Genomic DNA, 18,028 nt, shown 5'->3' on the forward strand with positions numbered 1-18,028 from the left:
GTTGTCATGGTAACTGTAATAACAGTCGCGTCTACCTGCGGGGTGAGCCATCTTCTCCCTAAACGAGCTTCACTAAGACCTCCGACAAGTCCAGGAAGCAGTAGCGGAGTTTCGCGCTCTGTGTTGTCGCCTATGGACCTTACTACTACCACCTAAATTATAAAATTATCCACAACATAATGAGGAGAACCAGAGGTTCCAGAAATAAAAGCCAGAGCGCCGTAGAAAACGAGGAAGTCCCGACAAAGACAGGTTGGTGTTTGTTTTTTAGCTAGGAAGGAAGCCAACGGTTATTTCAGAATTTCCAGACATGACTGGACAAGCAACAGTGAGATCATAACAAAGACCTGGACGCAGTAATTATTGAAACAAGGCTCTGAACCTTCAATCTGGACATAAATAAACTACTTTATATGCAAAGTGTTCTTCATACCATCCACTTTCACAATCATTCTACCAGAAACCTATTTTTGTGTTTATATTAATACAATTAATAAATTGCTAATTGGGAAAAAATGACTGAAATTTCCAAATATAAAGATTTAGAATAATATTAAGCCTATAATTATGTACTAAGCAATGTTTTGGAGTTTCAGCTTGTGTAAACTGCTGCATGTTTATCAGCTTTTTCATGAAGTCTTAAAAGGTTTTCAATTTTATCTTAAAACATTTAAAAAAAGACAATTGGATCAGTCAGATTTACCTTAAATAAACACCATTGACAACATGATTTCAAGCTGATACGTAGAATTTATCGGCATTAGACTATGTTGTGCAATATTAATTTCTATTTAAATTAACTGCGTTTGGAGTTTAAATGAATGCCTTAATTATAAATCAGTAAATAAACTGAGATAAAATCCACCCATCTCTTGTTTGTGCTCAGTGTGGCAGTGGCAAGGAGATGACGGGCAGTGGGAACCGTACCCAGATGAAGCGGCCTCCATGCTGGATTCAGCTTCCTCATCAGGGAAGACGTCGGTCACTCTGACTCTTGGCGCAGGGAAGAAATATGAAGTTGATCTGAAGAAAATGGTCCAGGTTAATCCTACGACAAAGTACAAGAGAAAGATTCGCTCTCAGATAGTAAAAGAAGGTAAATACCCATCGTTTTTACTGCTTCAGTGAATCTTTATCCGTTTATCTAAGAAAATACTTTACTGATTCAGTTTTGATTAGTAGCTGCAATAGAATTAATAATTTTACATTTATAAATTAAATGTATATGTATACTTTCAGGCTGCACAGTGGTGCAGTTGGTAGAGCTGTTGCCTTGCAGCAAGAAGGTTCTGGGTTCGATTCCCGGCCCCGGTCTTTCTCCCTGTGCATGCGTGGGTTTTCTCCAAAAACATGACTGTCAGGTTAATTGGCCTCTCCAAATTGCCCCTAGGTGTGTGTGCATGGTTGTTTGTCCTGTGTGTCTCTGTGTTGCACTGCGACAGGCTGGTGACCTGTCCAGGGTGACCCCTGYCTCTCGCCCGGAACGTTAGCTGGAGAGGCACCAGCACCTCCCGACTCCAATAAGGGACAAGGGTGTAAAGAAAATGGATGGATGTATACTTTCACTGCAATTTTTGTCAGAAATGTTGACTTCATCTTATGTAAATGAGCCTGAAGGATATATTCTTTTGCTATAGCCCTTTTAAATATGCACATATTTAAGTTTGTAAGGATGCCTCAGGCTCCCGAGATATGATTTATGATTAAAGATGCAAATTTGTTTTTTTTATTTGCATGTTCAGACATGTAGAGTAGAACATGAAAAATATTGGCATGCCAGTATAAGGTGCTTTCCAACTCCCAAATTAATTTTTACAACCTACCTTGTGTTAAAAGTAATACTGAAAGAAAAAAAAAACATTTATCTTAAATTTCCATTATCTGTTTAAAGCCAGTGTTCATTTAGCTGTAGTTATGTTGAATTTAAATTTTTTTTATCTTCCTGAATTTAGAGAGTTTAAATGAAGCCGGTGATGTGGCGGCTGAAAATGGAGATTCAGTTCAAGTCAAAGAGGAAGAGGAAGAGGAGGAGACAGCGGAGCAGCCGGCAGCTAAGAGGAGAAGAGGACAGAGCAAGAGTGCAGCAAAAACCAAAGAAATGCCTAAAGAGGAAATAAAAACTGAAGGTAAAATATTTTTAAAAAATCAGAGCTTTAACTATGAAACTAGAGCTGAAAAATGATCATCAGGAATGTGTCTGGTGTGTGTTTTCTGCCCAGAGGTGGTGCGGACGGTGGTGATGAAGGGCAAAGCTCCAGTGGACTCCGAATGCAGAGCTAAACTGGGAAAGGTGCGTTTCCTGTGTACAAACCAGATGTTAAACCTCTGACTGGTTTCACACCTGCATGTTCAAAAATGTGTCACGGATTCTTCTGAAGTCAGAGAAATGTGCCAATAAAGATGGTGCATTTTAACTCAAAATATTTTAAATAATTTTTTGCTCTTAGTAAGAAAATATATCTAAAAAATGTAGATTATCCTACACAATCAAAATCTGTCATGATTTCAGTTCTGGATTGTCTCAAAATTAAAAGAGGATGATCCATATTTTTAAGTTTAGTTGTAAATTTGTTTTTTTTTTCAAGTAATTGCTGTAATTTCTGTACTTTCTTCCTGTTTTGTTTTCTGTATCAGTGCTGTGTAAGTTTTGTCTTGTTGTTGTTATTGTTCTTTTTTCCATTTTCTCTATAAATATCTAATAATGTCTAATGTCTAATAATTGTCCTGTTTGAAACATTCCCACATCTGGAGGGGCAGATAAAAAAATTGCAAGCATAAAAAACTATTTTTTTTCTAAAAGCTATTTAAGAATTTGCTGGTTTTTGTCTTTTTAAACATTCTTTATGTTTCTCTTTCAGGCTCATGTTTACAGTGAAGGGAATGATGTTTACGATGTGATGCTGAACCAGGTAAAATACTAAAAAATAAACCTCTTTTACTTCTGCTTCAACCCACCTGCAGATTTTTTTAAAAATCCCCTCTTTTGTTTTATGTTTTTTTTTTTGGTTGATTGATGCACCAGTCCATCAACCAGAAATTATAATCCATCAATTTTACTGTGATCTTCTTTTGATTGGTTGTTTGCAAGTCAAATACTGAAAAATCTTTTTTTTTCTGGTCACTAAATGCACCAAAGCAAATAAATCTTGATAACATCAATTTTTGGAGTATTAAAAATAAACCTATGAATAAATAAGAGTTCTTGTAACTCCTTAGTTTTCTGATGGATTATGGTTTATGAATTTTACTTCATAAAATAAATTAATCATAATCCATTGAAATCTGAGTCTGCAGATCAGACATAATAATAAATTAAAAACTAAACTCAATTTTATTTGTCTGTTTCTTAGCAAAAATCCCGCATAATATTTTTCATAAATCAAAGCAGTAATGTAGAAATGCTTTAGCTTGTTTTTGGTAAAATAAATAGTTCTAGAGCGCTATTTGAATTCTTGAAACCCTCATTTAATTTTTTAATTCATTAAATTTTGTAGTTTTACTTGCATTTATTTGTTATTTATTTGCCTGGCAGACCAACCTGCAGTTCAACAACAATAAATATTACCTGATCCAGCTGCTGGAGGACGACGGCGCCAAGGCTTACAGCGTCTGGATGAGATGGGGCCGGGGTGAGTTTAATATTCAGCAGCACTGAAACGATTAATCAGACTAACTGTGATTCATTATTAAAGTAGTTATCAGATAATTTAGTAACTGATTAATGATTAACAGAAGTATAGAGACTCTGAAATGTCCAGTTGCTGAAATAACCACACAGTCAGAGCTGCAATTAATCCAAAACTGTACAAAGAATAAATACATTTTCCATTTAAGATTAAAAACATTGTTTGTCTATAAATATGTTTTACCCAGAACTCCTCAAGTGGCATTTTTAGCTCCACCTGGTTCACAATTTGCAAAAAATACCTGTTAAATACATTTTGTTGTGCATTTATTAATAAAAAAATTATTAAAATATTTGTAGATAGTATTTTTTAGCTGCAGATGTATCCTTTTCTATAAATGAGACAGTATTATTAAAGGAATGCTGTGTTATTTGAGGCAATAAAATGTTTGTTTTATTATTAATTGAATTATTGCTTATTTTAATCTTTTAATGCATTTCAAATATTGCGTAAAAAAGCCTGAAGTAGTTAAATAAAAAATTTGCACCAAGTAATTAATCGTCAGAATGACCAGAAAATAGCAATAATTATTGAATAAATAAGTTTCATTAAACTGAGATAAGGGGTAGGATTAAATAAATGTTTATGTTTTCTTTTAAAACAAAAAAGTCAAGGTAAGCTAAATATTCTGTTCTCTGTTCTTAGTTATGTTTGCTCATCTTTTCTCTTGCGTTCAAAAATAAATGAATGAAATTAAAATACTGGATAAAGTGATAGATTATTAAAATAATTACAGTTCTACTGTTGCCCAGCAGGGCTGGCAGGATACATTTCTTAATCTCTTGTGTTTCCACAGTGGGTAAAGTGGGTCAGAACAGCCTCACAGTCTGCGGGGCAGATCTGCTGAAGGCCAAAGACGTCTTCAAGAAAAAGTGAGATGATCTGACTAAAACGTTTCCCAGAAGCCTCTGAAAACGCTGCTTTGGGTGAATCTTTGAAATGTTGCTGCAGGTTCTTGGATAAGACAAAGAACGAGTGGGATCGCAGGGAAAGTTTTGAGAAAGTAGCCGGAAAATATGACCTGGTGTTCATGGACTACGCCGCTAACGAGAAGGTAAGTTTGGAGGGACGGTTGGACTTTCTACCGGTTCACACAGGCCACAGTGACCCGACTGCATATCGGTATCTACACTTTCACAGAGTTTTATGGAAAGATGATTAAAAAAATATCTGGAAGAGTTTTGGTTTTGACTGTTTTAAAAGATCTGGGTAGGCTTGGAAAACAAGAGTTTATTCTTTATCCTACTTTCTAAATGTTTCATTATTCCTGCGGTCCCTCTATCTTTGTGTGTTTTCTTTCATTATCCTTCCTTTCTTTCTCTTTTCTTCTTTCCCTCCTTTTTATTTCTATAATTCTGTTGTTTTTCCCTCTCTTCTTTGCTTCCTTGTGTTTTCTCATCTTTTCTTTATCTTTTATGTCCTTCCACTCCTTTCTTGTGTCCTTCCGTAACTTTCTCTTGTATTTAATTTCTTTCCTTTCTCTCGTGTGTCCTCCATCCCTCACTTTTGTCTTTTCTCCCTACAAAAAAGAATTTTTGCTCCAGTTTTTAGTGCAAATATCTTTGTAAATTTGAAATAAAATGAAACTAACTTACAAGTAATTGTAGCTTTTCAGCAAGAAATAGAAGCTTCTTTAAAGTAAATAATTCCTTAATATTAATAAATAAAAGTACTACTTTCACTAGCAGATATTTTTACCATGCTATAAGTGAAATAATCTGCCAGTCAAACCAGTACCTTTTTATTAATATGAAGGAATTATTTACTTTTAACAAGCTCCTATCTCTTGCTGAAAAGTTACTTGTAAGTTAGTTTTATTTTATTTCAAGTGCACTAAGATATTTGCAATGGAAAATAGGCCAAAAATACTTAACGATGTTGTGTTTTTGCAGTGCTTTTCCTGTCTTCTTTCTTTCACATTGTCATTCCTTCCTTACTTACTTTCTTGTTTTTCCTTGTACATTATAACTTCTTCTGTCCTTTATGTCATTCCTTTCATCCTGATGTTTCTTTCTGATGTCTTTCCTTTCACTTTATTCCAGCTTTGATATTTTAAGTCTGAAATATTAGAATATCTGCCAAATTTCTTATTGTAAATTGAATGCAAAGGCCTGTTAATTTAGAAAATTTGAGTAGAACATCTTTTAGAAGTCTGGGAACTGTAGACATATAACCCACATTAAATCTGATGGTGTACGAACAAAGCCGGTCTGAAACGTATAAAACCAACCTTTTTTTGTTTTCTCCCAGGAGGAGAACATGACCACGGTGGACGCCGCCCCCAGAAAGCAGCCCTCCAAGCTGGACGCGAAGCTCCAGTCGCTCCTCGAACTCATCTGTGACCTCAGAGCCATGGAGGAGTGTGTGCTGGAGATGAAGTTCGACACCAGAAAAGCTCCTCTTGGTGCGCCACACTTACGGAAAAAAATAAATAACTCAGTCTTAAAGTGCATTGGATTGTTAAGCACTGTTTGTGTTCCTACCTGCAGGAAAGCTGACCTCGGAGCAGATCCGTGCAGGATACGAAGCCCTGAAGAGGATCGAGTCATGCTTGAAGAAAAAGGGAAGCAGTAAGGAGTTGCTGGACGCCTGCAACCAGTTTTACACCCGGATCCCGCATGACTTTGGGTAAGAAGCATGAAATAACCCTGCAAAGAAAACATTTAGTCTGTTCTGGTGTTTGGAAATTAAAAGGAAATAAATTTCCAGGTTAAAAACGCCTCCAATGATTCGCACAGAAGAAGAACTGAAGGAAAAAATTTCTCTGTTGGAGGTAAAATATTTCAGATTTGTTTTTCTTTCTCATCACCTCAAAGTTTCACCAATCTATAAATCCATTCATCATTTATAGAGATCGATCCGATATTAATATCTGAGGTCCTGACATTGAAAAATGTTCTAGATTAGTGACAATACGCCACTGATCTAGAATCTAGATCTATTCAGTCTGATTCTATGATTTGTGCTCTGAGCGACATCAAGCTTTATTATTTATTTTACATTATATTTAGAATTTCTAATTGCACTTTTGTTTATTTTTTTTCAACCTGTTGTTTTTGTCTGTTTCAGTTTCTTCATTACTTATTTTATTCTTGCTTTCATCGTCCTAATTGCTCTGACTGAACAAATTAATTTAGATTATTTCACTTAAGATATCCATGTTATAAGTTAAATAATAAACTAGTACGTTTAAAAAATATAATATTAAGGAATTATTTACTTAAAACAAGCTTTTATTTCTTGCTGAAAAGTTACTTGTAAGATATCGGTATCAGAAGTGAGGAAAGTGGATCGGTGCGTCCCTAATCATGTTGTCTAATGTTTTTCTTTCCAGGCGCTGAGCGACATCCAGATTGCGGTGAAAATGGCCGAGTCCAATGCAGACAGTGACGAGCATCCTTTGGACAGACAGTATCACGCCCTGCAGTGCCAACTGGAGCCTGTGGACCAGAGCAGCCACGAGTTCAAGGTTGGTTAAGTTCAATAATTACAAGATCGTCAAAATACAATAAATAAGTAAACTTTTAAATATTTATTTGACCTGTTGACTAGTTTAAAGATAACTTGAATTTGTTACTTTATAATAACTTTTCTTCTCATTATCTAAATGTGCTGTATATATTCCCATTGGGGCCAGCAGGGGGAGCTAACGCTGCTCTAGTAAAAAGTGATTGACTTGCTGCACAGCTTATAACCAGTCAGTTATATGTATATAACATGATTAGTGGTGGGACTTGATTAAAATTTTTAATCAAATTAATTTAGGATCTGTAATAAATTAATCGTATTTTAATCGAAACCACATTTTAACAAAATAAGCAAAATGTTCAATTCAAAACCCCTTTTTGGTGCTAAATAATTTAATAAAAAGACACATGAGACACATTTAATAAAAAGGCTCAGTTGTTTTTTAATTTTATTTCGGTAATTCAACCATCAGAATGATGTAAAGTGCAATTTTTTAAAAAGTTATTTTTTAGAAATGTGAACTGTGGAGGCTGACTTTAGCGTAGACTTTGCTAACTGCACCATATTTAGCATTGAGATGCTATTTTAGACTTTAATAGCTTCACTGATTGGCTAACTTGTTTTAGCACAACTTGAACATAATAAAGTATTTACCAGTCAGATCGTTTTTTTGAAGCAAAAATTAACGTCTAGTGGGCCGAGAAATGCAGTTTTGTTGTCCATCACTCTTGTTTATGGATGTCGCCTGTGCATCAGATTGACGGGCGTACCAGAAACACAGCACAAAAGTTCCTACTCAGGATTTTTCTATGTAAAGACAAAAATAAACCAAGACGATTAAAATGCGTTAAAATCCATGTAAGTAACGCGTTGACATCTCAACCGTAAAAATGATCATTTTAATTTAAATGATTCCTTGCTTGATAAAGTCCCACGCTCAATTGTTTAATATGTTTCTTTTATTAATTGATAGCTGAATCTAAATTATCTAAATAAAATTTAATGCATTCATTACCATTTTTCGTATTAAGTTAGAATACCAATAGATTTCCTATTTCATGAAATATAAAAATCAGTTTTAGAAAGTAATCTGCTCCCACCTTATTTACAGACAAACTAAAAGAAACTTCTGATGTTAGCAACCAATATTTCTGTTCTAAGTCATCATATTTTAGAGGGAAAATAATAATTATTTAATTCAAAAACATGCAAAATATAAAAATAAAGAACATTACAGCCAACCCGGAGCATCATTTTCATGAGACGGTGATACAACAACAGTGTCTTCAGTCAGAAGCTTCTTCTGAGTTCTGTAACCAGACTGTTGCAGGAGATCCTTCCTGCTCATAGCCATTAGGATCTAAAACAACTCTTTGAAAAAATTAGATAATATAAGTTATTTAGTGCAGTCACATTCAGAGATTAATCTTTTTTTCTTACTTTTTTTCTCCCAGAATAATCCAACCATAACTCCCTGCCCTGTAAAATATTTATACGTATTGTAAAAGTTATTAATTGTGCAGTGACGAGGCTGTGTAAAAAAATTGTGTAAAAGAACTACTTAATGATCTGTTTGCGGCGTGTCGGAGCTCATTGTTTGGAGGATTTTATTGGCCGAAGAGACTCAAAATCAAGTCTTTAAAGCTCAAGCAAAATTATAATCTGTTTACTTGACTGTAAATTGTGCAACCATAGACTTTTTGTGGCATTTTCTTCCACTCTTCAAAGAATGAAGAGCAAAAATGTGGTTTTCTTGACTCCAGACTTTGACAGGAAGTGGGAAGAAATTAGTTTTAGGACCGTGACAAGGCTTTTATTCCTCACATCTGTTATTTATTGTAGAAAATATAGGAAGAGAAGGAGGATCTTGTTTATTTTAGATTTGTTCTACCATATTTATTTGGCAAACATAGAAATTAGGGCTGGGTGAAATGACTTACTAACCCTTCATTATGCATTTTATTTATTGTTTTGGTTGTATTTGATTTTCATTTATTATTTTGTTGTATTTTATTTTGGATATTTAGAATATCTTCCAGTCTTCCTGTTGTAGTTCAGTGTGGCGTGTTTAATACAAAATTAAAGTTTATTTGAGAGCGTTATTATGCTATTGTTAATACATTATTTGAATATGGTCAAGAAACAATATTATTGTTTATCTCAATAATTATTGTGATAATAAAAGTATTGATATGCTTAAGCCTGGCCTTAATACGCCATCGTGGAGTTGAGCTAAAATTAAAGTCCAAATAAACTGAAGCTATAAAAACCCGCTTGTAAAACAAGATGGCTGCCTTAAGCGAACAGACAATGGTGAAAAAAATTCCAGATTTTCCAAGAACCAAATCTTTGATCAACTGATGATCAAATGTAATTTCTGTCCCCCTGTTTTGGTGTAAAGGTGATAGAACGGTACCTGCAGTCCACTCACGCTCCCACTCACTCTGACTACACCATGAAGGTCCTGGACGTCTTCTCAGTGGACCGGAGCGGCGAGAGCGACAACTTCCTGTCTCATTTACACAACAGGTGGGTCGAGCCACAACCGGAGGCTCCTTCTGCTCCACACTGCAAAAAACACAAAATATGACCACGTTTATTTATTTAGTTTCAAGCACAGTTGAGTCAATCATCACCATCATCATCTTTCCATCATCAATATTAAGGAATTATTTACTTAAAACAAGCTCTTAACTCTCGCTGAAGTTTGTTTCATCTTATTTCCAGTATACTAAGATATTTGCACTAGAAACATTAGAAAACAGTTGTTAGGTTTTGTGTTTTTGCGGCGCTCATGTTGGGTTTTTCCATCCCTATGTTTGTGTGTTGCTCTGTTTTCACCAGGACTCTGCTGTGGCACGGCTCCCGTCTGTCCAACTGGGTCGGGATCCTCAGTAAGGGGCTCCGAGTGGCGCCGCCTGAGGCCCCCGTCACCGGCTACATGGTACGAAGGCGAGGCTTTCACACACACGTCCATTCATTTTGGGCTTTTTTTCCCTGTTTTAAAACAATATTTTACATAATTATTTATATCACAACACAAACTGTTAATCTGAGCTCAAAAACCTCATTAAATATAAACTAGTTTGGCTTTTTTGTCAGAATTTCTCCATGTTTTCTGAATTTTATGATTCCTGAAAAAAAATATCTAGTTTTAATTTAGTATTATACGGGGGAAAAAAAGTATTTGTATATCCAGACTTTATTATATATTCTGTTGTTTAAATGTTCTGTTCTTTCTCCAGTGTTTCCTTCCAAATGTCTTTTCTTCCTCTGTCCAAAACATTCACAGTGATTTTCCTGACATATACATTATATAACATATTATTTACTTTCACTTTAAATTATTTGCATTTGAAAAGTTTTTAACATTTTTCCAGTGGGTGCCAAACTATAAGTCTCTAATTTATGGTAAAATACCGGCAGCTCTTCTACCATATAAATAGTGTAAACAGTGTAAATACGGATTTTGTCGTATTTACACTGTAAAATTCTATTTTACCATAAATTATAGACGTTTTGTATTTTTTTTACAGTGCAGACATTTTTTAGGGGAATTTCAACCTTTAATTCTGCGTTTAAAACTTGCAGAAAACCAAACTTAGGCAAGATTTTAGCTTTTCAAACAATAAAAGCACAAAGAGGTCAGAAAAATATAGAAAAGAAATGAAAATGACTTTTCTGTAGATCATATATATATATATATATATGATTAGATCCCTTAAATAAAAATGTGTCAGGAAAGAAATGCAAATCTAATAAAATTATTTATTTGTAAATGGATCTAGGTTTTCTCCACCTCTCTGCAAGACATAAAGACACTTTGCAACTTTTTTCCCCATCTTAAGTTTTAACTTTATTATGAAACATAAAAATAACTCGACCTTCTGCTTATTCTCTTTCAGTTTGGTAAAGGTATTTACTTCGCAGACATGTCGTCAAAAAGTGCCAACTACTGTTTTGCCAACCAGAGCCACCATGTTGGACTGCTGCTGCTGAGTGAGGTGAGAAAACGTGTTTTCAGAAGATTTGTTCTTCAAAACGGTTTTGATGTTTATTTGTTGACCCTTACTTCATTTTGGTTGCTTTGCCCACATTTTGCACCCAGCTCTGTCATATGTATCAACATGTTTGTCTGCAGGTGGCTTTAGGGGACAGTAACGAGCTGCTGGACGCCGACTATGAGGCCCACAAGCTGCCTGCAGAAAAACACAGCACCAAGGGCCTGGGCCTGACCGGACCCGACCCAAAAAACGCCGTCACGCTGTTAGTCTCGACACATCTCCACACTTAACTTAAAATCTGCCATCAAGCAATGAAATTCACAGTCTATTGCATTTTATGTAAATGTTTGAGTTAAAGCGCTTCAGTAAATATTAGTGAAGTTAAACAAGTTTATCTGTGCAGCACATTTCAGCAACGAGGCAGTTCAAAGTGGTTTACATCATAAAAACAGAAAAATACAAAGTCAGACAACAATTGAGAAAACCAGTAAGAAACTTTACTGGTTTTCATTTCACATCAAAAATGTTGGTCAATGTTTCATTTATTATGTGTCAAAAGCAACTCTAAATAGTCTTGATTTAAATGAAATCAGTGTTTTGGGTATTTTACAGTTTTCTGGAAGTTTGTTCCAGATTTGTGGGGCATAGAAGCTGAATCCTGCTTCTCCATGTTTGGTTCTGGAGACACAGAGCAGAACCAGAAGACCTGAGAGGTCTGGAAGGTTGCTATGACAACAGCAGATCTTTAATGTATTGTGGTGATAAACCATTCAGTTATTTATAAACTAACAGCAGTATATTAAAGTCTATTCTCTGAGCTACAGGGAGCCAGTGAAGCTCTGTAGAACTGGGGTGATGAGCCCTAACTTCCTGGTTTTATTGAGGACAACAGCAGCAGCGTTCTGGATCAGCTGCAGCTGGAAGGTGGATTTTTTTAGGCAAACCTGTGCAGACGCTGTTGCAATAATCAATGCTACTAAAGATAAACATATGGATGAGTTTCTGTAGATCTTGCTGAGACATTAGTCCTCTAATCCTGGAGATGTTCTTTAGGTGATAGAAGGCCGACTTTGTAACCGTCTTTATGTGGCTCTGAAGGTTCAGGCCAGAATCCAACCTGATTTGTAGTTTCTAGCTGTAGTAATTGAAGCTGCACACTGACTCTAGATCGTTCCTCTCTAGGTCCAAAGATAACAACTTCAGTTTTTTCTATACAAGTAAAAACAAAGTAATTATTAAGTATAAAAACGTAAATGCAACATGTGTAAACCAATGACCTCTGACTCCTTCTCTGTATTTTTTTTCCTCCCTCAGGAACGGAGCGACGGTTCCGATGGGTCCCGGCGTTAAAACGGGGGTTTCTAACCCCAATGGCTACTCTCTGCTCTACAACGAGTTCATCGTTTACAACCCGGCTCAGACCCGGATGAGGTACCTGCTGCGGATCCAGTTTAACTTCTCCTCTCTCTGGTGAAAACCAGTCCGACCCGGTCCAGTCTGGATCGCTGCCCTGTTGGGGAAATCTTGCTGTTCTACTGTAGGTTAGGAGATTTGAAGACGCTCCTGTTGCTAGGCAGATTTCAGAAGTTTTTATGTCAACTCATAAAAATCTACTTGGCCAACCGATTGGAGAATAATGTGGCAGCATTTTTTTAAAAACTGTTTCACAAAATTTGAATTAAATTATACTTCAACCAGTCGTACATTGTTATAAACAAAATGTTTAGTGACATTATTTCCTGATCAACCCATTGGTCAGATGCTCAACCTGATATTATGAAAGCAACTACTTCCTATTGAAGAAAATGAAAGATTTAAATCAAATAAACTTCAAAAACGTTATTTTTGCCTAGTTTTGTAGTGCAAACATTTTAGTGCACTTCAAATAAGACAAAACCAACAGAATAACTTTTCAGCAAGTCAATAATTCTTCAATATTAATGAAAAAATAATTCGCCTTAAAGATTATTTCACTTATAACACTGGCAAAATGTTTTGCCATAATTGGAATAATCTGTAAGTGGAACTATTATCAAAATTATGGAATTATTGATTCTGAACCAGCTCCTATATCTTGTTGAAAAGTTATAAGTTAGCTTTGTGTGCTAAGATATTTATATTAGAAAACACAGGAAAACTAATTGGTAGATGTTGTGTTTTTAGCGGTATAACTTAGCATCCGATTTTATATAAGGAAGCCCATCAGTGCCTCTTTAAATCATTTAAAGGCTTTAAATGATTGCAACATTTTCTAGCCTTTCTGCTCTAAAAATGATCAATGGGTGTATGATACATGACAAATGCCTAAGATGAAGAAAAAAAAAACGTTTGCACTATATTTCCTTCATGTTTTTTCTTTGTGGGATTATCCTCCTTATAATAAAAACAGTTTATTACCTTCCTTTGTTTTGTTTTTGTTTTTTTGCTCATTCTCTCTAAAACACATGTAACCTCTGTGATAAAATGCAGTCAAGAACTGCTTTAGACAACATGGATGCAATAAAATACAGAGTAACAATGCAAAATAAGCAATTGTGATGTTTATTTCTTGGTGTAAATAAAAAACTGGGAAAATTGTATTGTTCTGCTGAGTTATATACATTGTAATGCTTGATATTTCAGTTTAGGTAGTGTTTTTTACACAGCATCACCTCCTCCCCAGCAGGTAGAGGAAGATGAGGATTATGTCCAGGTAGATGGTGAGAGCAGCGTTGACGTATTCCTCCGGATTCAGCCGGTAGCTCATCTTTCCCATCATCAGCTGACAGTCGACCAGCAGGAACTGAGCCAGGAAGGGAAAGAGTTAAGCAGGGTGAGAAATTAGAGAACCACAGCTTTATTATAAAAACACTTCCCTTATTTATGCAAACAGCATTCCTAGAGTCACTGGAGATATTAATAATATTTCCCTTTTTCCTGGCTGTGAGTTTTGTGAGATTTCTCACTCCTATTCATAACCATAACTGTTACTTAAAGGGGACCAGTTATGAAAAATTCACATTTCGGACGTTTATATACTTAAATTTTGGTCTCTGTTGTTTCTAAAAGCGGTCCAAGAGATAAAAAAAAAAAAAAACACCCAGCCATTTTTTAGGCAGAGTAGGTTAAACGTTTTTGGAGAATCTCCCAATTGTTGCACCATTACCTAGAAACCCCAGACCAGCCTAATCCGTTGCCTAGCAACCCAAGCAGAGCTCCAAAGTCAAATTCTAAGTTTGGAGTGCCAGAAGGGACAAAATTAAATAAATAAACAGATGTTCTGATCGTTTCCCTGCTCTTACCAGAGAATACAGCAGCGCTCCAAGACATCCATAAATGATGCTGGCGACGTGGGAGTAGTAGAAGGTGCAGATGACCCCAAACATGATGACGTCTACAGCCATGATCAATAGGACGCCGTAATAGATAGTGAAATCATAACGAGTCTGAAAACAGAACAGAAGGACACCCAGGAAGCTCAGTCATATACTTCAGTGAAGTTTAGTGCTGCTGGATGCAAACCAGGATCTGCAAACTGGCAATCGATGTTAATTAAAGGGATATATGATTGTTTATTAAAAAATTTTAATTATGTTTTTTTCAATTGCACTTTTCTAACCCTAATCCATCAGTATTTTTGGTTCATTTTATAGGGATGTATTATTTAAAAATATATCGCTTTGTACTTCCATTTGTGTCTCAACTGCTTTCTAAAAACAGTCCAAGTGCTTAAAAAATCTGGCAATAAGTCAAGGTTTTTGTCTGAGCCGTTTGAAAAAACATCTGGAATGTAAGGACACAAATCAGGGTGCGCTGTGCCGTTCCCTAGCAACCCCAGCGAAGCCTAGCCCGTTACCTAGCAACCCCAGCAAATCCCAACTGAAAAACTAGCAAGACTCCAAATTGGCCTTCAATTGACCTCAAATCGATATTATAAATAATAATGTTCATCATTTAGGACATTTTTGAATGAAAAAGCACCGCCAACCTGTGATGCAAAGACGATAATGGCAAGAGAGATGACCAGCGTCACCGCCATGGTGATGACGACAGCGGTGGTGTTGTGGAAAGAGGCGACAGTCCCCACCATGTAAGACAAACTTAGGGTGACGATAACCTGCAGCAACAAAATTCACTTCATAAAACACCTTGCTTGTCGTCTTTGCTTTGCAGCTTTACTGTGTGACCTATTTATTTATTTAGTTTGCTTTGAGAGAAATATGCCCACCAGCCCCACGAGGTTCCAGGGGTGACGCCGGCTGAAGGACCGGCAGCAGCTGAGGGTGAAGGCCACCACGATGAAGACGATGAAGGAGCTGAGGTAGGCCCACAAGTTGTTCTGCACGGCCTCCTTCACGACGCTGGAGAAGGTGAACACGCAGACGACGCTAAAGGTGAACAGCAGCTGGAGCGTCAAGATGCTAAACACCTGCAGGAGAAAGTAAGAGATGTGTATTAAGGGTGGAAATTTACCGCGGTACTTTAGAGTTATTAACGACACAGATTTTAACGCTATTAATTGTTTTCTACGCACCAGAGCCGGAACCTTTGTGTTGCGTTTCTGGTACGCCCGTAAATCTGTCGCACAAGCGACATCCGTAAACCGTTGATTTGAAAATAACAAATGAAACTTTGGTCTTTATTTACCATAACTTTGGTAAATAAAGACTAAATGTGTGATGGTATGATTGAGCGACTTGAATCTCAAGATCCATCCATCCATCCATCCATTTTCTTTACACCCTTGTGCCTAGTGGGGTCAGGAGGGTTGCTGGTGTCTATCTCCAGCTAACGTTCTGGGCGAGAGGCGGGGTACACCCTGGACAGGTCGCCAGTCTGTCGCAGGGCAACACAGAGACACACAGGACAAACAACCATGCACACACACACACACTCACACCTAAGGACAATTTGGAGAGGCCAATTAACCTGACAGTCATGTTTTTGGACTGTGGGAGAAAACCGGAGTACCCGGAGAAAACCCACGCATGCACAGGGAGAACATGCAAACTCCATGCAGAAAGACCGGGGCTGGGAATCGAACCCAGAACCTTCTTGCTGCAAGGGAACAGCTCTGGTTAATTCTGTGGTTTCTAAAAGGATTTATTTTCTCCTTCGAAAAGAGAGGAATTATGTTCTCACACATCTCAGAATAATAGAGACACATTTTACATAAATGGTAGAAACTTATTTTTGGCCCAAAGACGATATTAACTGTCAATATTACTTTAATCGGTTAATCTAAAAAGAACTAATTCCATTTGCAGATTATTTCACTTATAGAAAGACATTTTACTCGTGTTTTAAGTGAAATGTAACTAGTACTTTTTTAGATCAATATTAAAGAATTATTGACTTAAAACAAGCTCCTGTATCTTGCTGAAAAGTTACTTGTAAGTAGTTTTATTTATTTCAAGTGTACTCAGATATTTGCAATAGAAACTAGACCCAAAAAACTTGGTAAGATTTTGTGTTTTTGCAGTGTAATAATTGAACTTTTGAGTGGAGACAAACCTTTCTAGCAAACCCTCGCCTCACAGTTTCATCCTCAAACGACGACGACACAAAGGTATTCGTGTCCGATGCGATCTCTGGGTTTATGTCTCGGAAAGACTCGTATCCGGTGACGACGGCCTCACTTTGGTGCGGACCGTACCTGACCGGGGCTGCGGAGTAAGCTGGAGGCGGCTGGTCGTGGTAGGAGTATGGCGGAGGCGAAGACGCGTCTGGAGGCGGTTTGGGTATGAGCGGCTCTCTTTGGTCGGCCATCTTGGCTGAAACAGAAAGATTCATGGATTCACGTGAAGAAGAAGTAGTTTGCCAGCAGAAGTGAGTCAATTAGGGTGGACTCTCCTTTTGCATCAATGTGGAAAAGAAATACAGAAGTAAAACTTGAGCTGTGAAGAATTATGACAAAAATCAGTTTTTCAGTTCTGTTGATTAACCATAAATCTGAATTTGAACAAAATGTACCGTATTTAGAAAGACAGTAGTTACATTCTTAACTTTCAGGAAGAAATCACTGCTTTTAGAAATTTAAGTGATGGTTTATCTTTAAAGATCCACATCAGAATGAAAAACATTGTACAGTAAATTAAACTGAAAGCAGTCATCTGTTTATCATCAAAAGGAGCATTTTATAAATTAAAAATCCTTCACCAATCATTAAATTTGGACGTTTTATTTAAAATTGTCCCATTGTGACAAATCGCAGCTGAAAAGAGGCATTTTTGTTCAACATGGCTTCTAATACTATAATAAATTATTTTTTAAATTTATTCTACCGTCTCATGTGTTGTATCCTTTTTTACTAAAGTTAAAAAAATGATTTAAAAAACTCTTTGCTTAACTTTTATCTCAGTTAAGCAAAGTTAGCCACTCGCTAGTGTGTATTGTAAAGGACTATAATAATAAGTGTATTATTTTTAATAAAACAATATAGAATTTTTTAAAATATATAATGAAAACAAATAACTTAGGTACAAGAGTGATCGTGTTTATCTACATAATTTTTGTAGAAGAGAATTTTACCTGAAGATAAAAAAAAACACGAAAAACCAATTCAATAGATTTATTTGGCTCAATCTCCGGTCTGCACATCTTTTCCCTCGTCTCCAATAGAGATGTTTCTAAATGTTCAGTTCAGTTTTATCCTTAAATTTGGATTATGTAGAACTAAAACTGTCCATCATTTTTGCATCTTTGCCCCCTTTTTGTTTCTATCAAAGAGAAATATCAGAGGAATTAATGTAGTTTGTGGTTTAAGTTGCCCTTTGAGATTTCTCTGTAAAACTTTGCAGCATTTTAAAATGCTTCAGGAAAAACCAACCGATCCTCTTACCTCTTCTGAGCGGCTCCACAGGTTGAAGCGGTTCTGCTGTTTGAGGAGGA

The 18,028-nt window shown here is 36.3% G+C and overlaps 2 protein-coding genes across 6 annotated transcripts; one reads left to right on the forward strand and one right to left on the reverse strand.

Annotated features, from left to right (window-relative positions):
- The first annotated feature begins 53 nt into the window (after positions 1 to 53).
- Positions 54 to 15,444, forward strand: parp2 (poly (ADP-ribose) polymerase 2). 4 transcript variants are annotated; one of them, XR_001777532.1, is made up of 20 exons: positions 54 to 252; positions 887 to 1,096; positions 1,953 to 2,126; positions 2,220 to 2,290; positions 2,859 to 2,909; positions 3,533 to 3,629; positions 4,483 to 4,558; positions 4,638 to 4,740; positions 5,937 to 6,090; positions 6,176 to 6,314; positions 6,396 to 6,459; positions 7,021 to 7,155; positions 9,556 to 9,683; positions 9,999 to 10,098; positions 11,060 to 11,158; positions 11,296 to 11,420; positions 12,473 to 12,589; positions 13,821 to 13,970; positions 15,096 to 15,227; positions 15,341 to 15,444. XR_001777532.1 is itself a non-coding variant. In XM_008434015.2 (17 exons), exons 1-17 carry the CDS (start codon positions 180 to 182, stop codon positions 12,630 to 12,632), a joined length of 1,959 nt encoding a protein of 652 aa, XP_008432237.1. In that variant the 5' UTR covers positions 54 to 179; the 3' UTR covers positions 12,633 to 13,735. The 4 variants fall into 4 exon arrangements, 1 of the variants encoding a protein (XP_008432237.1); XR_001777531.1 differs by lacking the exons at positions 15,096 to 15,227; positions 15,341 to 15,444 and adding an exon at positions 14,443 to 14,710; XR_001777533.1 differs by lacking the exons at positions 15,096 to 15,227; positions 15,341 to 15,444 and adding an exon at positions 14,443 to 14,710 and having other exon boundaries at positions 13,824 to 13,970.
- Positions 13,570 to 18,028, reverse strand: LOC103479529 (protein lifeguard 1). 2 transcript variants are annotated; one of them, XM_008434014.1, is made up of 6 exons: positions 17,979 to 18,028; positions 16,652 to 16,911; positions 15,366 to 15,566; positions 15,126 to 15,254; positions 14,440 to 14,583; positions 13,570 to 13,940 (listed from the first exon to the last, which is right to left on the reverse strand). In XM_008434014.1, exons 2-6 carry the CDS (start codon positions 16,904 to 16,906, stop codon positions 13,806 to 13,808), a joined length of 864 nt encoding a protein of 287 aa, XP_008432236.1. In that variant the 5' UTR covers positions 16,907 to 16,911; positions 17,979 to 18,028; the 3' UTR covers positions 13,570 to 13,805. The 2 variants fall into 2 exon arrangements, with proteins under 2 accessions (XP_008432236.1, XP_008432235.1); XM_008434013.2 differs by lacking the exon at positions 17,979 to 18,028 and having other exon boundaries at positions 16,652 to 17,349.

Source organism: Poecilia reticulata, linkage group LG17 (assembly GCF_000633615.1).
Source record: "Poecilia reticulata strain Guanapo linkage group LG17, Guppy_female_1.0+MT, whole genome shotgun sequence".
In the NCBI taxonomy this organism is placed as follows: Eukaryota; Metazoa; Chordata; class Actinopteri; order Cyprinodontiformes; family Poeciliidae; genus Poecilia; species Poecilia reticulata.

Bases quoted from the DNA above. Each gene is read 5' to 3' on its own strand.
- LOC103479529 (XM_008434013.2), bottom strand. From the start codon at position 16,930: ATGAATCTTTCTGTTTCAGCCAAGATGGCCGACCAAAGAGAGCCGCTC. The intron at 15,255-15,365 runs GTGGGCATATTT...TTGTTGCTGCAG, and splicing joins CCTGGAACCTCGTGGGGCTG to GTTATCGTCACCCTAAGTTT. The intron at 13,941-14,439 runs GTAAGAGCAGGG...TTCCTGGCTCAG, and splicing joins GAGCGCTGCTGTATTCTCTG to TTCCTGCTGGTCGACTGTCA.
- parp2 (XM_008434015.2), top strand. From the start codon at position 180: ATGAGGAGAACCAGAGGTTCCAGAAATAAAAGCCAGAGCGCCGTAGAA. The intron at 1,097-1,952 runs GTAAATACCCAT...TCCTGAATTTAG, and splicing joins CTCTCAGATAGTAAAAGAAG to AGAGTTTAAATGAAGCCGGT. The intron at 6,091-6,175 runs GTGCGCCACACT...TCCTACCTGCAG, and splicing joins CACCAGAAAAGCTCCTCTTG to GAAAGCTGACCTCGGAGCAG.